We start from the raw sequence: 25,780 nt of genomic DNA on the forward strand, positions 1-25,780 counted from the left end.
GAGGCTAGCCAAAATCCCTTCACATCAGAGAGAGACCAACAGGTGAAAGCGCCCCATCTATACCCTTATAATAAAGGGGCTATTGCTTCTGGCGGTACGTCACGAAAATTGCCCCCAAAGATGCAAAATATTACCCACCAATGCCACCTATAAGTGATAAAAAAAACGTTTCACACACGGGAATCCCGCGCCTGGGTCGGCCCATGCAGTAGGGACCTCCTATACTACGCTCTGCGTGCTGGGAGAAGACGCAACGCGTCCGTTTGGGCCGGCCCATGTCTGGACGACCTGTTTTTTATTTTTTTTATTTTTTTCCTTTTCTTTTTTGTTTTCTTTTTCCTCTGCTTTAAATAATTTGGGACTTAAACAACGTTCCAAAAATAAAAAATGATAAATTTGAAATAAGATGTTTAATAAATCATAAAATGTTTGCGGATTCAAACAAATGTTCATGATTTTGTAAAAAATGTTTACTTATTCAAAAAATGTTCGAAATTTTGAAAACAAATGTTCGGGAAACAAGAAAATGTTCATGATTTTTTTTAATGTGTATTAATTTTTTTAATGAAATTGAATAATATTTGACCAATTCAAAAAATGTTCACGAATGAAAAAATATCCTAAAAATTCAAAAACTTTTCATGACTTATAAAATAGTATATTCGTTCATAAAATGTTCGCCGATTCAAAAAATAATCATGCATTTCAAAAAATGTTCTTTAAATGAAAAAGATGTTTGTGAATTTCAAAAATTATTCCACCAATTTCCAAAAAATATTCATCCATTCTAGAATTGTTCGTCGATTCAAGAAAATTATTCAAAAATGATCACAATTTTAAAAATATTATTAATTGTGTAAAATGTTCATGAATTCAAAAATGTTCTTGATTTTAGAAAATATTTGAATATTTTTAAAAGTGTTCATGAATTCGAAAAATGTTCATGATTTCAAATATGTGCACGGGTTCAAAAAAGTGTCTACGAAATCGAGAGTTATAGTGTATCTCGACGATGCAGCAAAATGTGTTCATGGCCATTGAAGATTATGATTTTTTTTCCTTCCGTGGCCGTTTTTCTTTTTTAGTAAACGGGCCCTTTTACCAGAACACGTCAGCCGACCATCAGCCCGTTGCTTCAAAAAAGAAAAAAAAACCTGACGTATGCAGAGCCCGTTTGCTAGTATGATCCGCTGGATGCGGAGCCCCGGTGAAGATCGGACGATGGGAAAGGCGTGGCAACGGCACGAGTCGCAACCTGGAACAAACGGCGGAGAGGGAACTCGCAAACCAGGATCCCCAAGCCTCAAAGATGAGATAAACCTTTACACTCTCGAGAGCTTGGACGGTGAACCATCCATATGGCAACCAACACCCTCCCCTCTCGCTCCCTCCTCGCTGCTCCGGCCCAGCACCCTGGTCTACGGCTCGGGACCTCTCTCCGCCTCTCCCTCTCCCTCTCTCACCACAATCAACCTGCCGACGACCCTGAGCGCCGCCGAGCTCCGGTCGGCTCTCACCCGGCCTTCTCGCGCGGTAACCGTGCCAAGAAGATCCCCGTCCCGACCACTGGCGAGCCCGCCGCCGGCATCCGGGTCACCGACCGGGGCCTCGCCTACCACCTCGAGGGGGCGCCGTTTGAGTTCCAGTACAGCTACACGGAGGCCCCACGAGCACGCCCCGTCGCGCTCCGGGAGGCTCCATTCCTGCCGTTCGGTCCCGAGGCCACGCCGCGCCCGTGGACCGGGAGGAAGCCTCTCCCCAAGAGCCGCAAGGAGCTGCCTGAGTTCGACTCTTTCGTGCTACCGCCGCATGGCAAGAAAGGCGTGAAGCCCGTGCAGTCGCCAGGGCCATTCCTCGCTGGGATGGAGCCAAGGTACCAAGCGGCGTCCCGGGAGGAGGTCCTCGGGGAACCGCTCACCAGAGACGAGGTCGCCGTGCTCGTCAAGGGAAACCTCAAGGCGAAACGGCAGCTCAATATGGGTAAAGTTTCATGAACTCGCTCAATAAGCTAGGAGTTACAGCTATGTTCCTTTTAGTCTGAATGTGCATTTCTGCAGGCAGGGATGGTTTAACACACAATATGTTGGAGAACATTCATGCACACTGGAAGAGGAAGAGAGTTTGCAAGATAAAATGCAAAGGTGTATGTACAGTTGACATGGATAATGTCTGCCAACAACTCGAGGTAACTATGCTACCACCCTCTATTGTTTCTTCGGGCTGCTACATCTCGTTTCAGTTCTAGCCCTCTGTTTTGTTTTTTGTATCCTGCAATCTATTTAGGATATATCCTATCTTGTAATTCTTCAAATATATCGATTTTACACCATGGTAAAATTTGTCACTCTTGGTTTCTTTAGAATGTCTGGCTTTATATTAATAAAGCCCAACCGAGAGGCAAACACAAAGTCTTACAACCAAACCGAATAAAATGGAAAGCAAGGTAGCAAGGATATCAGTTTAACAAAACAAGCCACATAAGCGAGTACGTAAACTCGCAACACAAGACACACGCAGCCAATATCCCAATTAGCTGCTCGACGTTAGATGTCTATTGATGACATACGCTGCCCTGCGCTTCTTCCCTCGGGGGAGACAGAGCTGAAAGGAAGAGATGGTTTTGAAGATGTAATCAGCTGGGAGACCTGGGATAATTCTCTCAATAGAATGCTTGTTAATCACATTCCATAACCCCCAGAATCGCGCTACAAAGCAACGGCAAACGACCCTATGAGTAGGACCCTTAGGGTCACACAGTAGCTCTAAGAACTCAGGTGTGTAGTTGGCGTTCCAGGAGCATCCCATGCAATCTCAGATGCAACTCCACATAAACTGCTACTCTCCCCTCAGCGCCTCCCGAACTAGCCAATTTTTGAGGGGGAACATTATGACAGAACACCATGCTGACAAGCTGTCATGGAAAACAGAGTGAACTGAGGCCTCTGTCTCCACGGCTAGCATGTACACTTGTACAGGTTGTGATAATTTTTGCAAAAGAGGGGTGTCTCCAAGCCACTTGTTAGCCCTGCCGTCTTTGACCTCAAATCTCGCCACAAGCTAAAGTCGAATTTAACTTTCTGCGTCCCATTCCATAACTATGAACGTTTGTCAACAGCCTTTGACCTCGAATCTTGCCCCCAAGCTAAAGTCAAATTTGACTTTCTGGATCCCATTCCAAAATGATGATCGTTTGTCAACAGCCGAGAAGACATTAGAGTTGGGGAAATATTTCTTGTTTAACAACCTGGCCCACAAACAAGATAGAAGGGTTATGGGAAAGCTTCCAGATCCATTTGACAAGCATCCTAGCCATGCAGAGGCCGGGTGTGTGCTCTTTCGGTTGTATCCTCTTGATGCTTCTGTCGGAGTCTAGGATCTGCGTCCAAGAAACTTCTCCAAGAACTAGGGTTCAAACTCTGGGGGCCTTTGCTTGGCGACCTACGACCCGACGACAACTATGGCGAGATCATGACGAGCACACTCACTCACACCGGACACGAAGGGGACGCGTGAGCTACCCAGGTTCGGGCCACCGTGCGGTGTAATACCCTACTCCTGCTTGTGTTGGATTGCTCTGTAATGGAGAGCTTGTGGCTCGAGGTACACGAGGTGTGAGGGAGAATGGCCCGATCCCCTTACATGGAAGCGGCCCTGCCCCTTTTGTAGTGCCTTGTTGGTCCTCTTCCCCGAAAATATGAGCGGGAAAGGGTGGCCATAGGGCGGCATTCAAAGGGGGACAGGCGCCCAGGCTTATCCTGACTAAAGGTGGTCTCCGCCTGATAAAGCGGTCTTCCTGACGTGCTGGTGGGCTCGGCGATGACCTCCGCCCTGGCGCGCTGATCCGTTTTGATCCCCCTACACCAAAGAGGAAATGCTTTGGGACTTGCTTTGGGAGAGGCAGACGCCGCTGCTCCCTTATTACCAAAATGGAAACCTGTCTGAACCGTGCCCTGCTATCTTTACCCTGACAGGGGGACGTCACCCACGTGACGGGCCTGGAGCCCCGCTGCTGGTTGCGTACGTCATGCCTCGTGAAGCGGCCTCGCGTGGCAACCTGGTGCCTGGCGGCGAGGGGCCTTGCGAGGCTCGCCCCTCAGGAGGCGACTCCCTCCGGAGCGGCCGAGGAAGGGCCATCTTTCCTGGGCCAGCCCCAGTCTCGTCCTCTGGGCCAGAGGCAGACGGGCCGTGGTACCCTGGTTCCCACTGGGCCGACAGTAGCCCCCGGGCTCGCGGCGTGCACGTTCCGCCCGTTAGGGACGAAACGATGCGGGGCCCATCGAGTTGCCGGGTCCAGGGGCGACGTGTGGCAGCCTTTGCGGGCGCAGCGCCTCCACTTCCCCACGACGCCTCGATAACCGCCGTCTCAGCGATAAAGCCGGTCCGTGCAGTGTGCAGGCACACCATTGCTCCTTCACCCCGTCCCCAGTCTTCCTCGCGACCAACACCTCGACTCCCCCCTTTCTCCAACTTCCCAATCTCCGTCTGCCGCCGTCGCGGCCATGGCTCCCAAGAGGAAGCTCTTCGCAGCCGAAAAAGGGAAGAAAGCGGTGGAGGAGGTGGAGCCGCCGAAGTCAGCGCCGGCAAGGAGCAGAGGCCGGGCCCGCGTTCCCCCTCGGGCCGGACGCGCTCCATGGCCGCCGCAGCGGAAGTTGGCCCCAACACCTGTGGGATGGCCACGACTCGTGGTCGTGGGCGGCGTGGCGCTCGCGGGCGCGACAGAGCGCGCGCCCCCTTTCCCTGGGCGGATGCCCACATGGCGGAGGTCGCGCACGAGTTTGTCGTGGGGCAGCACCGCCAACCTTGCAGCTGGCTCCGGGTTCCAGACTTCTTTCTGAGGACGATGGAGGACGGCGAGCCTCTGGGCCTGTAGCTGCAGGAGGACGGCTGCTGCAACGACCCCTTCTGGGTGGCGGGAGCGAAGACGATGGGAGCCCCCGGAGCGTCAAGAGTGAAGACGAGGATTCCGACTAGGCGCGGGCGGTGCCTGGGGCGGACCCTTAAGGACGATTCCTTCCTTTCGCCCCTGCGCAACCAATGTAGCCCGGTGGGGCGTGAAAATATCTTGTATGGCACTATATGTCAAAGTACTTGATGTCTCCTGTGTTTTTGCTTTCTCCCCGAGATGCTTCTTTCCTTCTTACGCTGCCCTTGTGCCCCGTGTCGCTGGGACCCAGCCCCCCGAGCTGCCGGTGTGGAACGACTATCTATGGGGTGGTTTAGCTCCTTTGTGGTTCGGCGAGGGGAATGCACTAAACACAAAGAGCAGGGACAATAGAAAGCGCAAGGATCTTTACCCAGGTTCGGGCCACCTTTAAGGTGTAACACTGCTTTTGGTGTATTGAAAGTGTGTGGAGCACAAGTACACTGAGTGCTCTCCCCGGCAAGGCGCTAGGAGAAGGCAGCTACACGAGCAAGTGTTCTAGGGGTTTGAATGGGTTCGAATCCTCGTAAAGGTTGCCCTGGCCCTCCTTTTATAGCTCAAGGGGTCACCACAGTGGCAAAAAGGGAATTACATGATGATTTGGTAGCATACAGTGCTATCATACCTAACTCTGCTAGTTAGGACAAAAAGCATTAAATGCATCGCTAGGTGTCATGAGGAGGAGAAGCCCCAACAAGGATATCGCACCGCTTGCCCAAGGTAACCTTCTCTCCTGCGTGTCGACACGTGCCGGTAAACTCCACCTCGCTACCTGCGGGCTTGACACCTTACTGACCAGCGACCAGCTGGTTGGTGAGGTGGATCGGTGGTAGTTGGCGGGGGTTCGCTAGCCACGGGGCTTGCCTGGCTCTTGCCTTGCCGGCAAAGGCTGCTTTAAATGTCCTGTCTTGATACTTATCTTGATCCTTGGTCTTCTTGATGTGCTCCTTGATCTCCCAAAGAGCTGTTTCTTTGATTCGGAAATCTTCACTGAGACTTTAGTTTGGTGGAGGAGCTGCTACTCGTCTGTGCATAGGTCAGGGTACTTGAAAGGATCGAGAAGAGGTGTCTAGAGGGGGGGGGGTGATTAGACCCTTTACAAAGAAAAGTAGCAGTTTTTAAATTCTTCAAGTTAAGGTGGAGTTTTAGCACAAGTTTAAACATTCACAATACATTTTAAGCAAGCATGGCAAGAGTATATGAGCAGCGGAAAATAAAGCATGCAAGTTGCAAGAAAGTAAAGGGATGGGATTGGAGTGTGCAAACGCAATTGAAAACACGGAGATTTTTGGCATGGTTCCGATAGGTGGTGCTATCGTACATCCACGTTGGTGGAGGCTTCAACCCACGAAGGGTAATGGTTGCGCGAGTCCACGAACGCTAGACTTTTCGATGGGACCGACATGATCAACTCGGTGGGACCGATGTGCTAGGGTTAGGGTAAAACCTTAACTCGGTTTGACCGATTACACAAACTCGGTGAGAACGATTTTGGTAATGAGCAAACAGAGAGTTGGTCAAGCAAACTAGGTGGGACCGACTGCATATCTCGATGAGACCGAAATAGTTGCAACAGGCAACAGAGAGTTTGCAAGCCCATCTGGGTGAGACCGAGATCCCATCGGTGAGACTGAACTGCTTAGGGTTTCTGGCAGTGGCTATGTCAAGTGAACCCAGTGGCGCCGGATAGATCAAATCGGTGGGGCCGAGTTTGACTTTAGGTTTAGGACATATGTGGAAATGAGAAAGTGGTTGAGGGCTTTGGAGCATATCACTAAGCACTTTGAGCAAGCAAGCCATTAAGCAACACCTCATCCCCTTTTAATAGTATTGGCTTTCCTATGGACTCAATGTGATCTTTGATCACTAAAATAAAAATGTAGAGTCTTGAGCTCTTGCCAATCTTTGTCCTTAGCATCTTGAAGGGGTTCCACATCCTATTGTCCATGCCACGCCTTTGTTGAACTTTCTGAAATATACTAGATGAAAATATTAATCCAACAAGAGATATGTTGACATTAATTGCCAAAATCACCCAGGGAGCATTTATGCTTTCAATCTCCCTCTTTTTGGTAATTGATGACAACATATATCAAAGCTTTAGATAAAAATATGAAGAATAGCAAGTAAAGCTTTGAAAGAACATGTAACATGCATAGGCTCTCCCTATATGTATGCAATCATGTGAATATGAAATATAAGAGCATGTGAATGCATAAGCATGTCAGAGCAAGCAATGGGTTACATGTATATGCATCAGAGCAAATGATGTGAATATAAAAAGTGTACCTCCATGTTCATGATTCTTTCTTGCAAACAATATGTACAGTAGCAAGAGATAATCATGCACATGAGTGTGATACATATACTTACCTTGTAGTCTTGAGGTGGCTTTGGAGGAGGTGAACTTGAGAAAACAGGATTAGATAACACAAAAACACCTACTAGGCAATGCAAGAACAGGAAACCACAAGAGTACCAAGATTGGGTTGACATGTAGAGAGTAAGTACTAGGTACTCTATTTGGATATAGACATGTCCCCAAAGAGATACGCAATGAATTCGAAGATTTTCTTTCCTTCCCGTAAATGTCTTTCTCCCCCTGAATCTTATATTGGATAATGGGAGAAGATAGGGAAAAGAAAATCAGAGCAAAAACAATCATAATCAAACATAACACATACTAACATGTTTTCCCCTCTTGAAGACATGTGACTTCTCTCCTCTATGGATAACAAGCATCTAGAGAAGCTTAAGGTGTGCATTCTCTTTTATGTGATGAGCTTTGATGGGCTCTCTCTCCCCCTTTGACATCAATTTTCAAAAATGGATCTTCTGGAGCATGAGTCAAGTAGGTTTGGTCCTTGAGTCACAGTACTAAGCAACATGTAATATAAGATGCTGGTAGAGGACAAGAATCATCGAGTGAAACTGGACAAATATGCAGGATGCAAATGGCAAAGTGTTTTCAGTATTGAATTCGGTTGCTCCGAGTTGTCTGCTTCGGTGGCACTGAGTTGTTTCGGTTTAGTCGAGGAAAATAAATCGGTGAGGCCGAATCCAACACAGAGAGAAAATATTTGTCATCTTAGCTCACTTAGGCAGATAAGATCTCATAAAGATTTGCAAGGAATTAACTGAAAGATTTGCAATGAATTGGATGCAGGGAATGTAGAACATAACAGAGAAAAGAAAAGAAATCTAGATGAATTTTTTTTGATAAAAGGGAAACTCACATGCAAGAAACAAATGCAAGAACACAGAAAAACACTAGAGAACTTCATCTAGAAATGGTCGGCGACAAAGCCACCTATGTTAGAGTATATTGACTGAGGAGTCAAGTGAGAACACTTGATCGTAGGTCATACTCATCGTTTAAGCTTAAAATGGGGTTGCCAGTTTTCGTTTAAGCATTTTGATGTATTTGCATCTTGTTGCGCTGCTTTGACCCATGACTTGGGGTAAAGCTTCTCTAAGATGAAATAACATACCTTGGGTGGTAGTGTTGATCTTGATCATGTAGTTGAACTTGTGTGGGATGCTTAAGATTGATGTAGCTCATCAATGGTTGGGAGCACCACTTGTAGTTTGAGTTCATCTACCTATATGGGTTAGTCTTGTAAGCAAGAGCACTTGTGTATCCAAAATGACAAGCATGAAATTTGATATGTAGAAATTGTCAAAGGATATGTTTGAAAGGATTCATGCTTCCTTGTCTTCAACCACCGATTTGTAGAGACTTGGTGATGTAGAGATTGCTCATGATGTGAGTGAGTTGCAATCTCATAGATTTAGATTCATTCAAGTACCTACAAGGGTTAGCTAGCATGTAAGGGTGCAAGTGTATCCAAGACATATGATCATCATCATAAGAGAAATATCAAGGATTAGTCAAAGGCTCATGCCTTGCATGTATCCAAATAAAGTTTTTACTCCAAGTTTGAAGTATCAATGATGTTCAATTCACCTCTCAAACGGCAAAATACTTTCTCATCAAGCGGTTTGGTGAATATATTCGCCAATTGCTTATCGGTACGAACATGCTTAAGATCAATGTCTCCTTTAGCAACATGATCTCGAATGAAATGATGACGAACTTCAATATGCTTAGTTCGAGAATGTTGCACGGGATTATGAGCAATCTTAATAGCACTTTCATTGTCACAAAGCAATGGAACATGTTTCACATAGATCCCATAATCTTTAAGAGTTTGGGTCATCCAACAACATGAACTGGCGGCAATGTATTCCGCTTCGGCGGTGGATAAGGATACCGAGTTCTGTTTCTTGAAGGACCAAGACACAAGAGATCTACCAACAAATTGACAAGTATCTGAAGTGGACTTTCTATCAACCTTGTCACCGGCATAGTCCGAATCAGAGTAGCCAACAAGATCAAAAGAAGACCTTTTAGGATACCAAATGCCAAAATTTGGTGTATGAATTAAGTATCTCACTATCCTTTTCACAGCCTTAAGATGACATTCTGTGGGGGCGCTTGATATCGTGCACACATGCACACACTTAGCATAATATCGGGACGGGAGGCACATAGATATAACAATGAACCAATCATAGAACGGTAAACCTTTTGGTCAACTGATTTGCCATCCTTGATCAAGTCAAGATGTCCACTATTAGGCATGGATGTTTTCATACCTTTGCTTTCTTGCATGTTGAACTTCTTGAATAAGTCCTTGGCATATTTGTTTGACAAATAAAGGTTTCCTCCTTAGTTTGCTTCATTTGCAAACCAAGAAAGAACTTGAGTTCACATATTATAGGCATCTCAAACTTCTTCGACATTATCTTTCCAAACTTTTCACTAAAATGAGGATTAGTTGAACCAAATATGATATCATCAACATAAATTTGGCACACATAGTTCTCCATTAACCCTCTTAGTAAAAAGAGTAGAATCTATCTTTCCAATCTCAAAGCCTTTTTAATAAGGAACTTGGTCAAGCATTTATACCACGCTCTAGGAGCTTGTTTAAGACCATAAAGAGCTTTGTGAAGTTTGTAAACATGGTCGGGGTTTTTAGGATTAACAAAGCCGGGAGGTTGTTTAACATAAACTTCCTCCTCAATTTCACCATTTAGAAAAGCACTTTTAATGTCCATTTGGTATAATGTGATATCATGATGATTGGCATAAGCAAGTAAGATGCGGATGGACTCAAGTCTAGCAACAGGGGCATATGTCTTACCATAGTCCATACCTTCGACTGAGTGTAGCCTTGGGCGACGAGACGTGCTTTGTTGCGAACGACTTGTCCATCTTCGTCTTGCTTGTTGCGAAACACCCATTTGGTACCAATGATGTTGTGGTTGTTGTCGGGCTTCTCAACCAATGTCCACACTTGGTTCCTCTCAAAGTTGTGTAGCTCTTCGTGCATGGCATTTATCCAATCCGGATATTCCAATGCTTCTTCAACCTTCATAGGTTCAATGCTAGAGATGAATGAATAATGTTTACAGAAATTAGCCAATCGAGTTTTAGAGCGAGTGATTCTCCCGGTTTGGATATCATTGAAGATTTGTTCGATGGGATGGTCTCGTGAAACTCTTGCTCTAACTCGTGAGAGTTTTTGTTTGGGTCGGGGTGGAGCATCTTCTTCATCATCTTGTTCTTCCTCTTGGCCTTATTCATTGTTGATGTTGTTGTTCTCTTGCGAAGGTGGAGAAGAAGGTTGATGAGGTTCATCTTGGTGTACTTCCTCGTTTTCTTCATCTTGGCGTGTCCCACTTGTGGATGCCTCCGTGTCAACTCTTGGTTCACCTTGTCGTGAGGTAGAAGCTTCCACTTGGACGGACAAGGTACTCTTCTTCACCTCCGTTGGACGAATCTTGCCAATAGACAAGTCTTGGATTGCTTCCGAAGGGTCTTTGTCTCCTACATCAATTGGCAATTGCTCTACTTGCGAGCCGTTAGATTCAACAAACTTCACATCTACCGTCTCTTCAACCTTTTGGGTGAAATTGTTGTAGACACGGTATGTGTGAGAGTTTGAGCCATAACCGAGTAGGAAACCCTCATGAGATTTAGGAGCAAATTTAAAGCGATGATGCTTATCAAGAATATAACACTTTGAGCCGAATACTCGAAAGTATCCAACTTGGGGTTTGTTACCGGTGAGAAGCTCGTATGCCGTCTTGCCGAGTAGCTTGTGAAAATATAGACGATTTGTTGCATGACAAGATGTCTCAACTGCTTCCGCCCAAAAGTGTTTTGGCGTCTTGTACTCATCAAGCATCGTTCTCGCCATCTCGATAAGAGTCTGGTTTTTCCTCTCAACAACTCCATTTTGTTGAGGCGTGTACGTAGCCGAGAACTCATGTGAAATCCCTTCTTCGTCAAGAAAGGTGTCCACATTTGCGTTTTTGAACTCCGTTCCGTTGTCGTTGTGAACCTTCTTGATCTTCACTTCAAACTGATTTTGGGCCTTCCTAGCGAAGTTCTTGAAGATCTTTTGGACCTGCGATTTATCATCAAGAAAGAACACCCACGTAAATCTTGAAAAATCATCGACTATGACTGAACCAAACGAGTTTTCACCGAGACTTTATAGGCGTTTGGACCAAAGAGATCCATATGAAGTAGCTCGAGCGGTCTTCTCGTGGTCATGATGTTCTTCACGGGGTGGCTTCCTCCAACTTGTTTTCCTGCTTGACAAGCACTGCATAATCTATCCTTGTCAAATATAACATCTTTCACTCCAAGGATATGACCTCCTTTAATAAGCTTATTAAGATTTCGCATGCCCACATGACCTAACCTTCTATGCCACAACCAACCTTTAGAAGATTTAGCAATTAAGCAAGTTCTAGGTTGAGCCTTTTTAGTGAAATCAACAATGTATAGATCACCTCTATGTATACTAGTAAAGACCATATTGTGATTATCTCTTCGAAACACTTGGCAATCTACTTCAGTAAATAGAACATTGAAGCCAAAATCAGCTAGTCTAGATACGGAAAGTAAATTATAGCCAAGAGATTCAACAAGCATAACATTTTGTATGGAGCTATCATGTGAGATGGCCACCTTACCAAGGCGAACCACCTTACCCTTTGAGTTATCACCAAAAGTGATATACTTTCGAGGGCCGTCATTTTCAGCTAGCTCACGAAACATATCCCTGTCTCCGGTCATGTGATCGGTACATTCACTATCAAGAACCCATTCCTTTCCTCTAGCCATGTAGCTGCGAATATTAGCCATAAGACCAAAGTGTCTCATAGACTCATCGAGATCGAAGTCACTATCATCATCCTTTTCATAGTATCCATGTTCAACATCGTCTTGTGATTGATCATTTCCTAGAGAGAGTGATTCATTAGATAAGTGATCATCACAATGTTCATCTTTATGAATCCTAATGACTTCGGAGATGATGTTGCTAATGATTCCAACATCTCCTTTTGCATGCATAAGGTCACGGAGCTCAAACAAACTGTTAGGAATAAGCAACTTGTATTCCCATGAGGCCATAGGCCGATATATATACATGTACAGGTGTGGAACATATGCAGGAAACCCCTTATACAACGGGATAAATACAAAGGGGTACATGACTTATATTATAACTCTAACACCCCCCCTCAAACTCATGGTGGATGAACAACACTGAGTTTGGAGAGATAAAAGCCATGTTGTGCTCTAGTCTGGGCCTTCGTCAGGAAATCTGCCAACTGTAACTCGGAAGGCACATACTGAAGAGCAATAACCTGATCCTGCACAGCAGCGCGCACATAGAAAGCATCAACACCAATATGCTTGGTGAGCTCATGCTTCACAGGATCGCGCGCAATGCTAATAGCACCTGTACTGTCAGATAAGAGCAGAGTCGGTGTAGTGACAGAAACACCAAAATCCTGAAGTAACCACCGTAACCAAGTCACCTCTGCCGTCAAAAGAGCCATGGCTCGCAACTCAGCCTCAGCACTCGAACGGGAAACTGCAATCTGTTTCTTCGTCTTCCAGACAATGAGAGAACCACCAAGAAAAACACAGTAAGCAGAAAGTGAACGGCGATCAGAAGGATCACTAGCCCACGTAGCATCCGAATAGGCCTGAAGCTGTAAAGAACTGGAGCTAGGAAAGAATAGACGGTGAGAGATCGTGCCCCGAAGATATCGGAGAACACGAAGGAGATGACCATAGTGAACCGATGTGGGAGCAGAAACAAACTGACTCAGAATATGAACCGGATAAGAGATGTCCGGACGAGTGACAGCAAGATAGACAAGACTGCCAACGAGATGACGATAACGCGTCGGGTCAGGGAGAGGAACACCATCAGTAGCACGGAGGTGAACATTGAGCTCCATAGGAGTCTCAACAATGCGTTCGTCAGTAAGAGCAGCACGAGCAAGAAGATCCTGAATATACTTTTCCTGGGATATAAAAAAGCCATCAGAGGTAGAAGAGACTTCAATCCCAAGAAAGTAGCGAAGAGGTCCAAGATCAGACATAAGAAACTGCTCACTAAGACGGGCCTTTACAAAGGCAATATACTCGGGGTCATCCCCAGTGATGATCATGTCATCAACATAGAGAAGAAGAAGAGTCCGACCACGAGGAGAAAGGTGAATAAACAATGCTGGATCATGAGCACTTGCTGAAAAACCAGCAGTAGTGACCACAGAGGCAAAACGCTCAAACCAGGCGCGTGGGGCTTGCTTAAGGCCATAGAGAGAGCGACGAAGACGACATACCATGCCATCAGGAACATAATACCAGGTGGTGGCTGCATGTACACCTCCTCACGTAGCTCACCATTAAGAAAGGCATTCTTAACATCAAGTTGAGATATAGACCAGTGACGTACAGAGGCAACAACAAGAAGTGTACGAACAGTGGTCATATGGGCCACAGGAGCAAAAGTCTCATCATAATCACGACCATGCTCCTGCTGAAAACCACGAGCCACAAGACGAGCTTTGTGACGCTCAAGAGAACCATCGGAGCGAGTCTTAACCTTGTAGACCCACTGTGACGCCCCCGATTTGACCGTACACTAATCATGCACGCAAATGTGTACGATCAAGGTCAGGGACTCACGGGAAGATATCACAACACAACTCTACAACATAAATAAGTCATACAAGCATCATAATACAAGCCAGGGGCCTCGAGGGCTCGAATACAATTGCTCGATCACAGACGAGTCAGCGGAAGCAACAATATCTGAGTATAGACATAAGTTAAACAAGTTTGCCTTAAGAAGGCTAGCACAAACTGGGATACAGATCGAACGAGGCGCAGGCCTCCTGCCTGGGATCCTCCTAACTACTCCTGATCGTCGTCAGCGGGCTGCACGTAGTAGTAGGCACCTCCAGTGTCGTAAGTGTCGTCGTCGACGGTGGCGTCTGACTCCTGGACTCCAACATCTGGTTGCGACAACCAGATAGAAAGGAAAGGGGGAAAAGAGGGAGAGAAGCAACCGTGAGTACTCATCCAAAGTACTCGCAAGCAAGGAGCTATACTACATATGCATGGGTATATGTGTAAAAGGGCATATCAGTGGGCTGAACTGCAGAATGCCAGAATAAAAAGGGGGAATAGCTAGTCCTGTCGAAGACTACGCTTCTGGCCATCTCCATCTTGCAGCAGGTAGAAGAGAGTAGATTGAAGTCCTCCAAGTAGCATCGCATAGCATAATCCTACCCGGCGATCCCCTCCTCGTCGCCCTGTTAGAGAGCGATCACCGGGTTGTATCTGGCACTTGGAAGGGTGTATTTTATTCAGTATCCAGTTCTAGTTGTCATAAGGTCAAGGTACAACTCCGGGTCGTCCTTTTACCGAGGGACACGGCTATTCGAATAGATAAACTTCCCTGCAGGGGTGCACCACATAACCCAACACGCTCGATCCCATTTGGCCGGACACACTTTTCTGGGTCATGCCCGGCCTCGTAAGATCAACGCGTCGCAGCCCCACCTAAGCACAACAGAGCGGTCAGCACGCCGGTCTAATCCTAAGCGCGCAGGGGTCTGGGCCCATCGCCCTATGCGCACCTGCACGTTGCGTACGCGGCCGGAAGCAGACCTAGCCTAGTGGCGTTCCAGTCCAATCCGGCGCGCGCCACTCAGTCGCTGACGTCAAGAAGGCTTCGGCTGATACCACGACGCCGGGATACCCATAACTACTCCCGCGTAGATGGCTAGTGCGTATAGACCAAATGGCCAGACTCAGATCAAATACCAAGATCTCGTTAAGCGTGTTAAGTAACCGCGAACGCCGACCAGGGCCAGGCCCACCTCTCACCTGGGTGGTCTCAACCTGCCCTGTCGCTCCGCCACAAAGATCCACTTGCGGGTACTCCTACGAGCCGACCCGACTTTAGTCATCACATGTGTCATGTATAAAGTATATAAGTATATACCCGTGATCACCGCCCAGGTGATCACGGCCCGATAGTATAGCACAGCAGACGGACAAGAATGTAGGGCCACTGATGGAAATCTAGCATCCTATACTAAGCATGTAGGATTGCAGGTAAAGGTAACAACAGTAGTAGCAAGGATAGGCTATGCATCAGGATAGGATATCGGAAAACAGTAACATGCTACACTACTCTAATGCAAGCAGAATAGAGAAGAGTAGGCGATATCTGGTGATCAAGGGGGGGGCTTGCCTGGTTGCTCTGGCAAGTAGGAGGGGTCATCAACTCCGTAGTCGAACTGGACAGCAGCAGTGTCGGTCTCGTAGTCTACCGGAGAGAAGAGGGGGGAAGAAACAGTAAATACAATGCAAACATAAGCATGACGATGCGTGACATGACAATGAGCGGTGCTAGGTGTGCCCTAACGCGACAGTAGGTGGTACCGGCGAAGGGGGGGAACATCCGGGAGGTATTCCCGATGTTTCGCGTTTTCGGACAGATGGACCGGAGGGGGAAAGTTGCTAGTTCGATAGGTTAGGGGGTTGTGGTGGACGAACGGACTGCGTATTCGGATTCGTCTCGTCGTTCTGAGCAACTTTCATATAGAAAACATTTTCATCCGAGTTACGGTTTAAAAGATATGAATTTTCAAAGTTTATTTGAATTTCTGGAATTATTTAAATTAAGCAAAAATGAATTATGACGTCAGCATGAGGCAATGCTGACGTCAGCAGGTCAACAGGTCGGCTGACCAGTCAAACCAGACAGGTGGGTCCAGTGGGACCCACATGTCAGCCTCTGTTAGTCTAATATTAATTTAAACTAAACTAACAGTCTAATTAGAGGGGTGGGCCCCATATGTCAGTGAGTGATTAGTTAATCTAATTATTTTTATTTATAAAACATTTTTCTTTTTCTCTTTTTTTTTAATTTTGCGGCGGGGCCCGCATGTCAGTGGCTGGGCCTGCCCAGTCAGCAGTTGACTGGGTCAACTGGGACCACGGGGCCCACTGGCAGTGGCCCTGGGGTGGCCCCAGGCCGGCCACGTCGGCGGCCGGCGCCGGAGCAACTCCGGCGACCAAAACAGCGGCGGCCCCTCGCCGGAGTTGGCCGGAATCGCGCTACGGGGCTCGGGGAGGAGCGGGGCTAGGCCCATTCGAAAGGGCTCGCAGCGCCGCATCCAGGGGTGGCCGGGGCTTCGCCGGACTTGGCCGGAATCGGCGCCGGCGAGCGGCGGAGGCGGCGGCGCGCACGGGTGCCCGACGGAAACGAGGCTACGGCGGGCTATCGAGCAAGCGGAGGGGCTGGGGGGCATCTACGCGAGGTGGGGAGTGCAACGGGCTTGAGCCCGTGACCAACAGGTCACCGGAGCCTCGCCGGCGGCGAGCTCCGCGGCGCGGCGTTCGGGCGCGCGTGGGGAAGCAGCTAGGGGGCGCGCGAGAGAGAAAAGACAGGGGAGGAGGGGGGAAGGCTCACCGCGCGGCACACGGAGGCCGGTGAGAGGCTTAGGAGCAGCAGGTCGGCGCCGGGGAAGAAGGGGGTCGCCGGCGTCCGAAGTTGAAGACGAGCTCGGTGTGCTCGTTGTAGGGGCTCCGGTCTCCAACGGGCTGCACCAGACGAAGCAGCGGGCGACGGCGGTCCTTGGAGACAACGTGGGGCGGCGAGGTGGGCACGGTGGCCGTGTGAATGACGGGAACGGCGGCGACCGCGTCGGGCGTGGGGAAGGAGAGAGCGGCGCGGATCTGGGGGGGAAAGAGAGAGGCGCAGGGGCCGAGAGGAGAGCGGGGCGAGTGGGAGAGAGGCCCGAGGAGGCGGGGGTGCTGGCGCCCTTATCCTCCCCGTCGCCGGCGAGGTGGTGCGGCGGGGACTGCCCCTGTTCCGACCCCGGTCGGGGGAACAGGGAAGGGGGCGAGCGGGAGAGGTGGGCTGGGCCGGGGGTCGGCCCAGTCGGGCCAGGGGTCCAGTGGGGGGGAGGGCCTTCTCCTTTTTTTCTTTTTTTCTTTGTCTGTGTTCTTTTGCATTTTCTTTTTATTTGTTTATTTTCTTTTCTGTTTTATTTCATTTAAAGGTATTTAGGTATTTTATAAAAATGTGTTTTCTCCACCATAATTACCAGTGTAATTTCTGGCAGGGCCCGAACATTTTTGTTTAAATTTTTGAAAACTTTTATTTTCCACTTTTAAATTTAATTGAAGTTTGAATTAGGAGTATGAAAAGGAATGTGATTCAAATGTGATCAAGCCCTGTTTAGCAACATGATTAGCTTAATCACAGGGAGTTACTGTAGCATGATTCTCGGGGTGTTACACCCACTTACAAGTGATGGGATACACTCCAGGAGGAAGAGAAACAAGATCCCAGGTACCAGTGCGTTCAAGAGCAGCAATCTCCTCTGCCATCGCAAACTGTCATTCAGGATGAACAACAGCCTGACGATAAGAAGTCGGCTCAAGAACAGCAGCACCAGCAGTGGGAAATCCAAAGCGATCAACAGGCGGACGAGGACGAGAACGCAAGCCATAAGTAGGCTGAGTGGAAGAGGACGACTCATCCAAGGAGGCATCCACAGGTTGTGAACGACGAGTGTAATGCTGAGGAAAAGATGGAACAGTAGAAGGAGGAATCGCCAAGGGAGAATCGGGGGGTGGCGACGAAGAAGTCACCGGAGATGAAGGTGTGGGTGGCGACGAAGAAGTCACCGGAGATGAAGGTGTAGAATCCGGTGACATGCTAGGCGAGGAGACCGGAGAAGATGGTTGCTGCAAATCAACTAGAGGTGGAGAAGCAGAGGGAGTGGAACGAATAGGCACAGGCGCAACGGGGGTGATAGGCGAGTCAGGAAAAGTGAGAAAAGAGATATCCTCCATCGAAAAAATCGAAGAAGATGGGCGTGGGTAGAAAGGACGAGACTCATCAAAAGTCACGTCGCGAGAGATACGCATCCGACGACCGATAGGATCCCAACAACGATAGCCCTTATGCTCATCACTGTAGCCTAAGAAGACACACTCAACAGACTGAGCGGTCAGTTTGGTGCGTTCGCGAGAGGCAAGAAGAACATAGCAAACACAACCAAACAAGCGAAGCATCGAATAATCGGGAGAACGATCAAAAAGACGCTCAAAAGGAACGCCACCCTGCAAAGCAGCGGACGGCTGAAGGTTGATGAGATAGGCGGAAGTGGAGATAGCCTCGGCCCAAAAATGAGGCGGAAGAGAGGCGGCGATCATCATCGCACGAGCCGTCTCAAGAAGGTGACGATGCTTGCGCTCAGACACGCCATTCTGAGCATGAGCACCAGGACAAGAGAACTGGGCAAGAGTACCCTGCTCAGCAAGGACTCCACGCAACATCTTGGAGATATACTCTCCAGCAGAGTCTGCGCGGAAAACACGAATAGGAGTAGAGAACTGAGTGTGAACCATGGCAGCAAAACGCTTATAAATGTTTAACACCTCACTACGAGAAGACATAAAATATATCCAGGTGTATCGAGAGAAATCATCTATAAAAATAATATAGTAGCGATGACCTCCTTTCGAGGCAAAGGGAGCTGGACCCCAGACATCGGAGTGAACCAGGTCAAAAGGACGCTGAGACATAGTGTCACTATGAGGATAAGGTAACTGGACCTGTTTACCAAGCCGACAACCCTGACAGTCTAAAGACACACCGCCGGAGACAGATCCAAGAAGACCACGTCGAACTAAGGATGAGAGACGAGAGCCACACAAGTGACCAAGGCGATGATGCCACTGCTGAAAAGAGCTAGTAGACAAGGCAACAGAGGGGGAAAGACTGGCGGCGGTGGCAGCGGAGGGAAGGTGAAGCCAGTCAAGCTCCCAGAGACCCTGAGAGTCACGGTGTCGGGGACCAGCACCAAGGAGAGCACCAGTGTGACGGTCCAGAACAGAACAAGAGTCAAAGTCTAGAATCACCCGACAACCGGAGTCAACAATCTGACCACCAGAAAGGAGCTGCATGGTAAGTCGAGGAACATGAGCAACATCAGGAACATGAAAAGATGAGGTGCTAAGAATGCCTCGACCATTAACCGGGAGGGAGGTACCATCAGCAGTAAGAACATGAATAGGAGAATCAAGAGCACGAGTAGAAGACAAGGTGGATGAATCATGAGTCATATGAAAAGATGCTCCAGTATCAAGAATCCATGGAGATGTACCTGACTGTGGTGAAGGTGGTCTCACAATGCCAGAGGAGTCAGTAGCAGAACCAGCAGAACCCGTCGGTGAAGAACCAGAGCATGCGGCGAGCAAGCACCGAAGGCGCGTAATCTCCTGCTCAGTCAGGAGCTCAACTGAAGAGGTCGACGCAGATGCACCCGGCAATGAAGAGCCGGAGGCAGTGAGCAGACCACGAAGTCCCACAATCTCCTGCTCGGTGAAGTACATAGCTGGAGTAGATGACGCAGTAGCACTGGGAGAGGAGCGGCCACCAGGCCCACCACCGCCTGTGGAAACCGCCAGAGGAGGCGACATAGCATAATCAACATCATCCATAGAGGCCGGTGACGGAGACGAGGGCACATGCAGACAAGCCCCAAGCGCCAAAGGAAGACGCGGGTCAATAGAGTCATGCATCAACACATCCGATGGGGGCCGTGAGAGGAGCCGGTGTAGAACGATAATCACCGATGAAAGTCGCAGGAGGAGTCGATGTAGAGCGACAATCACCACGTGCGAGAGTCGCCACAGGGGACGATAGCATAGACGAACGAGCACCAAGCGCGGAAGAAAGGCACATGTGCGAGACGGGGTCAGTAGAGCAAACACTGAAAACTCCGTCAGTAATCACCGGGCAGCGAGGGACAGCAACATAGCCCGATGCAGCAGACATTTTTTTTTGGAGAGACCCGAAATCAGCAGAATCCGAGACGGCAGGCGAACGAGCAGACGGGAGCGAACGGCGCCGCGGGGAGTGGAGCTGGGGCGCACAGGTAGCAGAACCAGCGCCTGAGAGCAGGAGGCGCGGCTGCGAACCTGGCGGGACTGGCGAACGCGAGCCGGGCCGGGCAAACGCGAGCCGGGCGACGGCGCCTGGGCGGGAGCGGCGTCCTGGCGGGAGCGGCGCGGGGCGGGAAGGAACGGCGAGCCTGCGGGAGGAGCTTCGGGCGGGAGCAGCCGCGGTCGACGACGACTGCGAGCGGGACGACGACTTCGAGCGGGAGCAGCGGCGGCCGACTCCGCGGGAGCGGGAGGGAGCGTCGAGCGGGAGCGCCTGCGGGAGGAGCGGACGACGGGAACGGCGCCGGGCAGGAGCGGCGCCTGGGCGGGAGGGAACGGCGCCTGGCGAAGAGAAGACGCGGCGGCGGCGAGATGGGATCGGAGCACGAGTTGCGCGTGCGAAAAAGAGACCTAAAGCTCTAATACCATGTTAGGAATAAGCAACTTGTATTCCCATGAGGCCATAGGCCGATATATATACATGTACAGGTGTGGAACATATGCAGGAAACCCCTTATACAACGGGATAAATACAAAGGGGTACATGACTTATATTATAACTCTAACACAAACAATCACCAAACTTAGGATCATTGGAATTCATCTTACTTAAGGCAATAGACTTATGAAGAATCACATCTAGATTTAGCAAGGAATAGTTAGGAAATCGTTCCTCAAGAAATATCCATATGGTGTAAGCACAATCAAGAGTAGGCAAGCAAACAATCAAATTTCTAGGCAAACCTCTAGTGATAAGATTGACAGTTCTAAGATTACGGATCATGTCAAGAGACTCATCGGGAGTAGGATGCAAAGGATCAACAAGGGGCGCACAAGGGGTAGTAATGTACTTGTTCAAGTGATATTCATTGAAAATCTCAAGCATCTCATTTTTTACTCATGAAAGAACTCTCCATCAAGTATAGGCACTTTACGTCTAAGACTCCCCAACGTAGACTCATCCATCTTCCTCCAATGGTGATTAAACCAAAGCAATGGAGACCAGTGCTCTGATACCAATTGAAAGGATTGAGAAGAGGTGTCTAGAGCGGGGTGATTAGACCCTCAACAAAGAAAAGTAGCAGTTTTTAAATTCTTAAAGTTAAGGTGGAGTTTTAGCACAAGTTTAAACAATAACAATACATTTCAAGCAAGCATGGCAAGAGTATATGAGCAGCGGAAAGTAAAGCCTGCAAGTTGCAAGAAAGTAAAGGGATGAGATTGGAGTGTGCAAACGCAATTGGAGACACGGAGATTTTTGGCGTGGTTCCGATAGGTGGTGCTATCGTACATCCACGTTGGTGGAGACTTCAACCCACGAAGGGTAACGGTTGCGCGAGTCCACGGAGGGCTCCACCCACGAAGGGTCCATGAAGAAACAACCTTGTCTATCCCACGCCCACCAAGGACTTGCCTCACTAGGGTAGATCTTCACGAAGTAGGCAATCTTCTTGCCCGTACAAACAACTTGGTTCAACTCCACAATCTTGACGGAGGCTCCCAAGTAACACCTAACCAATCTATGGGACACCACTCTTCAAAAGGTAATAGACGGTGTGTTGATGATGAACTCCTTGCTCTTGTGCTTCAAATGATAGTCTCCCCAACACTCAACTCTCTCTCAATTGGATATGGTGGAAAGATGATTTGAGTGGAAAGCAATTTGGGGAAGGCTAGAGATCAAGATTCTTGTGGTTGGATTGGAATATCTTGGTCTCAACACATGAGTAGGTGGTTCTCTTTCAGAAAATGAATGCTGGAAGTGTAGGCACGTTCTGATGGCTCTCTCCACGAATGGAGGAAGGGTGGAGGGGTATATATAGCCTCCACACAAAATCTAGCCGTTACACACAATTTACCAAACTCGATGGGACCGAATAGTGGAACTCGGTCAGACCGAATTAGTTCAAAATGTGAACGTTAGACTTTTCGGTGGGACCGACATGATCAACTCGGTGGGACCGATGTGCTAGGGTTAGGGTAAAACCTCAACTCGGTTTGACCGATTACACAAACTCGGTGAGAACGATTTTGGTAATGAGCAAACAGAGAGTTGGTCAAGCAATTTAGGTGGGACCGACTGCATATCTCGGTGAGACCGAAATAGTTGCAACAGGCAACAGAGAGTTTGCAAGCCCATCTCGGTGAGACCGAGATCCCATCGGTGAGACTGAACTGGTTAGGGTTTCTGGCAGTGGCTATGTCAAGTGAACTCGGCGGCGCCGGATAGATCAAATCGGTGGGGCCGAGTTTGACTTTAGGTTTAGGACATATGTGGAAATGAGAAAGTGGTTGAGGGCTTTGGAGCATATCACTAAGCACTTTGAGCAAGCAAGCCATTAAGCAACACCTAATCCCCTTTTAATAGTATTGGCTTTCCTATGGACTCAATGTGATCTTGGATCACTAAAATGAAAATGTAGAGTCTTGAGCTCTTGCCAATCTTTGTCCTTAGCATCTTGAAGGGGTTCCACATCCTCTTGTCCATGCCACGCCTTTGTTGAACTTTCTGAAATATACTAGATGAAAATATTAGTCCAACAAGAGATATGTTGACATTAATTACCAAAATCACCCAAGGAGCACATGTGCTTTCAGTACTAAACACCCGTGTTTAATACACCGACAGGAGCCCCTGGGAGTAGGCCGCACGTGCTGCCGGGCATCGTTGGGCTAGGCCCAAACAATGCACAGACAAGCAGTGTTAATTTTATAGAAAATGATACCTGTGCCTTTGAGATCTTCTTTGCTTCTTCATTAATTTGAATTTGAGCCAGCCCCAGTTCTTCCTCTGGCATCTTTGTCGTCCAGGCGGCGTCCAACGTCTGTGTCAGAAATCAGGGGTGCGTACGTACACGGGTCGCGACTAAGTTTAGCCCGGGCAGGCCCACGATCACGCGTGGCTTGGTGTAACTGCCATTTTTGTCATCACTCCCCCTTTTACTGCGGCCCCCCATGACGCGGATTAGGCGCGCAACGTGGGATTGGTGCAGAGGGGCGGTCGTGGAGTTAGTGCTTTGAATCAGGGGGTCAGGACGCCGGATTGGCGAGATTGGGCGGTTCATGGAGTAATGCGCTCGCCAGGAATGCAGGGCATGGGATTGGTGAAGCGGGGCGGTTGCCCTAGGATAGTGGAGAGCCAGCCTTCGTGCCTCTCCCTAGAAAGAGGGGGACTGCGGGAGGCGATGCTCATCCACCTCCCCTTCCTCCATTTTCCCAGCATTTGCTCCCACCATGGCGAGAGGGAGAGGTTGAGCCCGTGCTTCCGACGTCACAGCGAGAGCTTCTCCTCAGCAACAAACCCTTGCCTCGGCCGCGGTTGCAGAGGCCTGCTCCAGTGCGCGGGCCGGGGCTGTAGGTCGTGGTCGGGGTGAACGGAGCAGGGCGCTCGTTGTTCCACCTCCAAATGCTCCGTCCCCGGCAGAAGGCCATACGGAGGATACGGCGCTCGAGTTCGTCGTCGAGCTGTGCGACCCACCACGAAGCCGGCTGCGGCTCCCTCGTCCCTTCGCCAGGGTAATGGAGGTTGACCAGCCGCTCGGCCTGTGGCTACCTGTGAACGGCTGCTGCAATGGCGTCGTGTGGGTGATCGTCGAGTTGGTGGTGTCCGGTACGCTCTTCGTGAAGTTCTTCAGGGCTTCAGGTGCTCGCATGGAGTGCCGCGCGGAGAGCTCGACCAACAACGACGAGGAGGACGATGGTGAAGACGACGACGACGAGTCCCCGAGCGTTTGTCGCTCGAGGAGGACGATGGTGAAGACGACGACGACGAGTCCCCGAGCGTCAAGTCTGAAGACGACGACTCGGACTCCAGCTGAACGTCGGCAGCGCCATCATCTCCAGCTGAGCAACGGCAGCACCATCATCTGCAACTGGACACCGGCAGAGTGGTCTGCCGGAAGCGCTTCGCCTAGGCGCCCCTTTTGCCCTGGGTTGCACTTGATGTAAACCCTGAAAAGAAAGGGCTAAAGGAAATATTAACGAGCACTTTTCTTTTTCAACAAATATGTAACACTTGCCGTGCTCAAATAAACATGTATTGCCCCCTTTATCCGTGCTTATCCTTGTATGATTCGAATCCAACACCCTACGCAGTTTGGAAACTTGCCGAACGCATACTTGCTATGAGCGCTTTGAAGGAGTGGCCCTTAGCAGCCTGCTGGGTGTAAGGTATCCGACAAGGCAACTTTCGGTCTCAATGTGGCTACAAATAATCCCGCCGAGCCGACTCGAGGCAAGAATAAGAGCGCGAATGAAACACGACAAGATTCCTTTGCGTGCAGGTTTTTCATACATGTATAAACCCGAACCAAGGGAAATTCCAAGATGTAACAAAGAAAATTTTCAGTTGTCTTTCAACTTATCTTTCTTTGCTGTACTTCTTGTCGTATGAAACGGATGCCAAACGCCATATGAGATGGTACTCCATCATCCTCCCCGGGAAACATGTACGTGAGGAATCCTTCTGTCTTTGAGAACAAGAAAGAAAAGAAAGGAGTGGTGTAGAGACCTTGGCAGCATGTTAGTCGTTTCATTCAAACAAAATGTAACCACAATACATCATGCGTTAGTACATAAGTAATTGGAGTGCGAAGACCGCGACGTCGCTCGACTCCTGACAGAGCCAGCAGGAGCACCGTTGCGACCTTGCCGCGGGACCGCGGGAGCGGCAACAAGTTGGCATGGCGGGAGCGGTGCCTGATGATCTTGGGCCTGATCGATAGGCGTCTTGCCGTGTGAACGCCGTTGTGCATGATCAACAGCGCCGCTTGGGGGCACGGCATGCCCATCCCGCGACGGGCGCGGCATGTGTTGTGATGTCGCTCCCCTCGCCGCCACTGTGGTAGCCGCAACGGGGTGGTCTTCGTTCGCGCCCGACCGGACGGTGTTGCTCCGGTGGCTGCACTCGCCGTCGCGCTGGGGAGGCGGGACCCGCGTGCCCGCATTGCCCGCGCTATTGTTGTTCTCGCCGGAGGGTCGCAAAAGGTAAGCGTCTCCACCGCCCGCTCTCGCCGCAGCGGGAACAACGACTGCGCCGCCTGCAACGGTCGTGCCCACTGCGACGTTTGCGCCGTCCGCGGTGGTGGGCCGCCTGCGCCGCCCGCGGACGCGTGTGAAGGAAGTTTGGACATGGAAGGCTTTGTCGCCATGGGACCCTTCTTGGGCGCCATGGATGATGAAGATGGTGATGAAATTCAATGAAATCGACGCGCTGTCTGCTGACTAGGTTCATGCCAGTGAATCCCCTACCTGGCGCGCCATAGATGCCGGTGTGGAACGGCTCTCTATGAGGTGGTTTAGCCCTTTTGTGGTTCAGCGAGGGGAATGCACTAAACGCAAAGAGCAGGAACAACAGAAAGCACAAGGATCTTTACCCAGGTTCGGGCCACCTTTGAGATGTAACACCCTACTCCTGCTTTTGTTGTGTTGAAAGTGTGTGGAGCACAAGTACACGGAGCGCTCTCCCCCGGCAAGGTGCTAGGAGAAGGCAGTTACATGAGCAA

The 25,780-nt window shown here is 49.3% G+C and overlaps 1 protein-coding gene across 1 annotated transcript in view; it reads left to right on the forward strand.

The window, feature by feature from the left end:
• Positions 1-1,290: 1,290 nt before the first annotated feature.
• LOC123078296 (CRS2-associated factor 1, chloroplastic) overlaps positions 1,291-25,780 on the forward strand; it is a 34,516-nt gene continuing 10,026 nt past the window's right edge. Inside the window, exons 1-2 of the mRNA XM_044500753.1 lie at positions 1,291-1,980; positions 2,058-2,185. Of these exons, the coding sequence (XP_044356688.1) occupies positions 1,359-1,980; positions 2,058-2,185 (750 nt within the window). The 5' untranslated portion in view covers positions 1,291-1,358. The remainder of the gene's footprint in view (positions 1,981-2,057; positions 2,186-25,780) is intronic.

This window comes from Triticum aestivum, chromosome 3D (genome assembly GCF_018294505.1).
Source record: "Triticum aestivum cultivar Chinese Spring chromosome 3D, IWGSC CS RefSeq v2.1, whole genome shotgun sequence".
NCBI lineage: Eukaryota > Viridiplantae > Streptophyta > Magnoliopsida > Poales > Poaceae > Triticum > Triticum aestivum.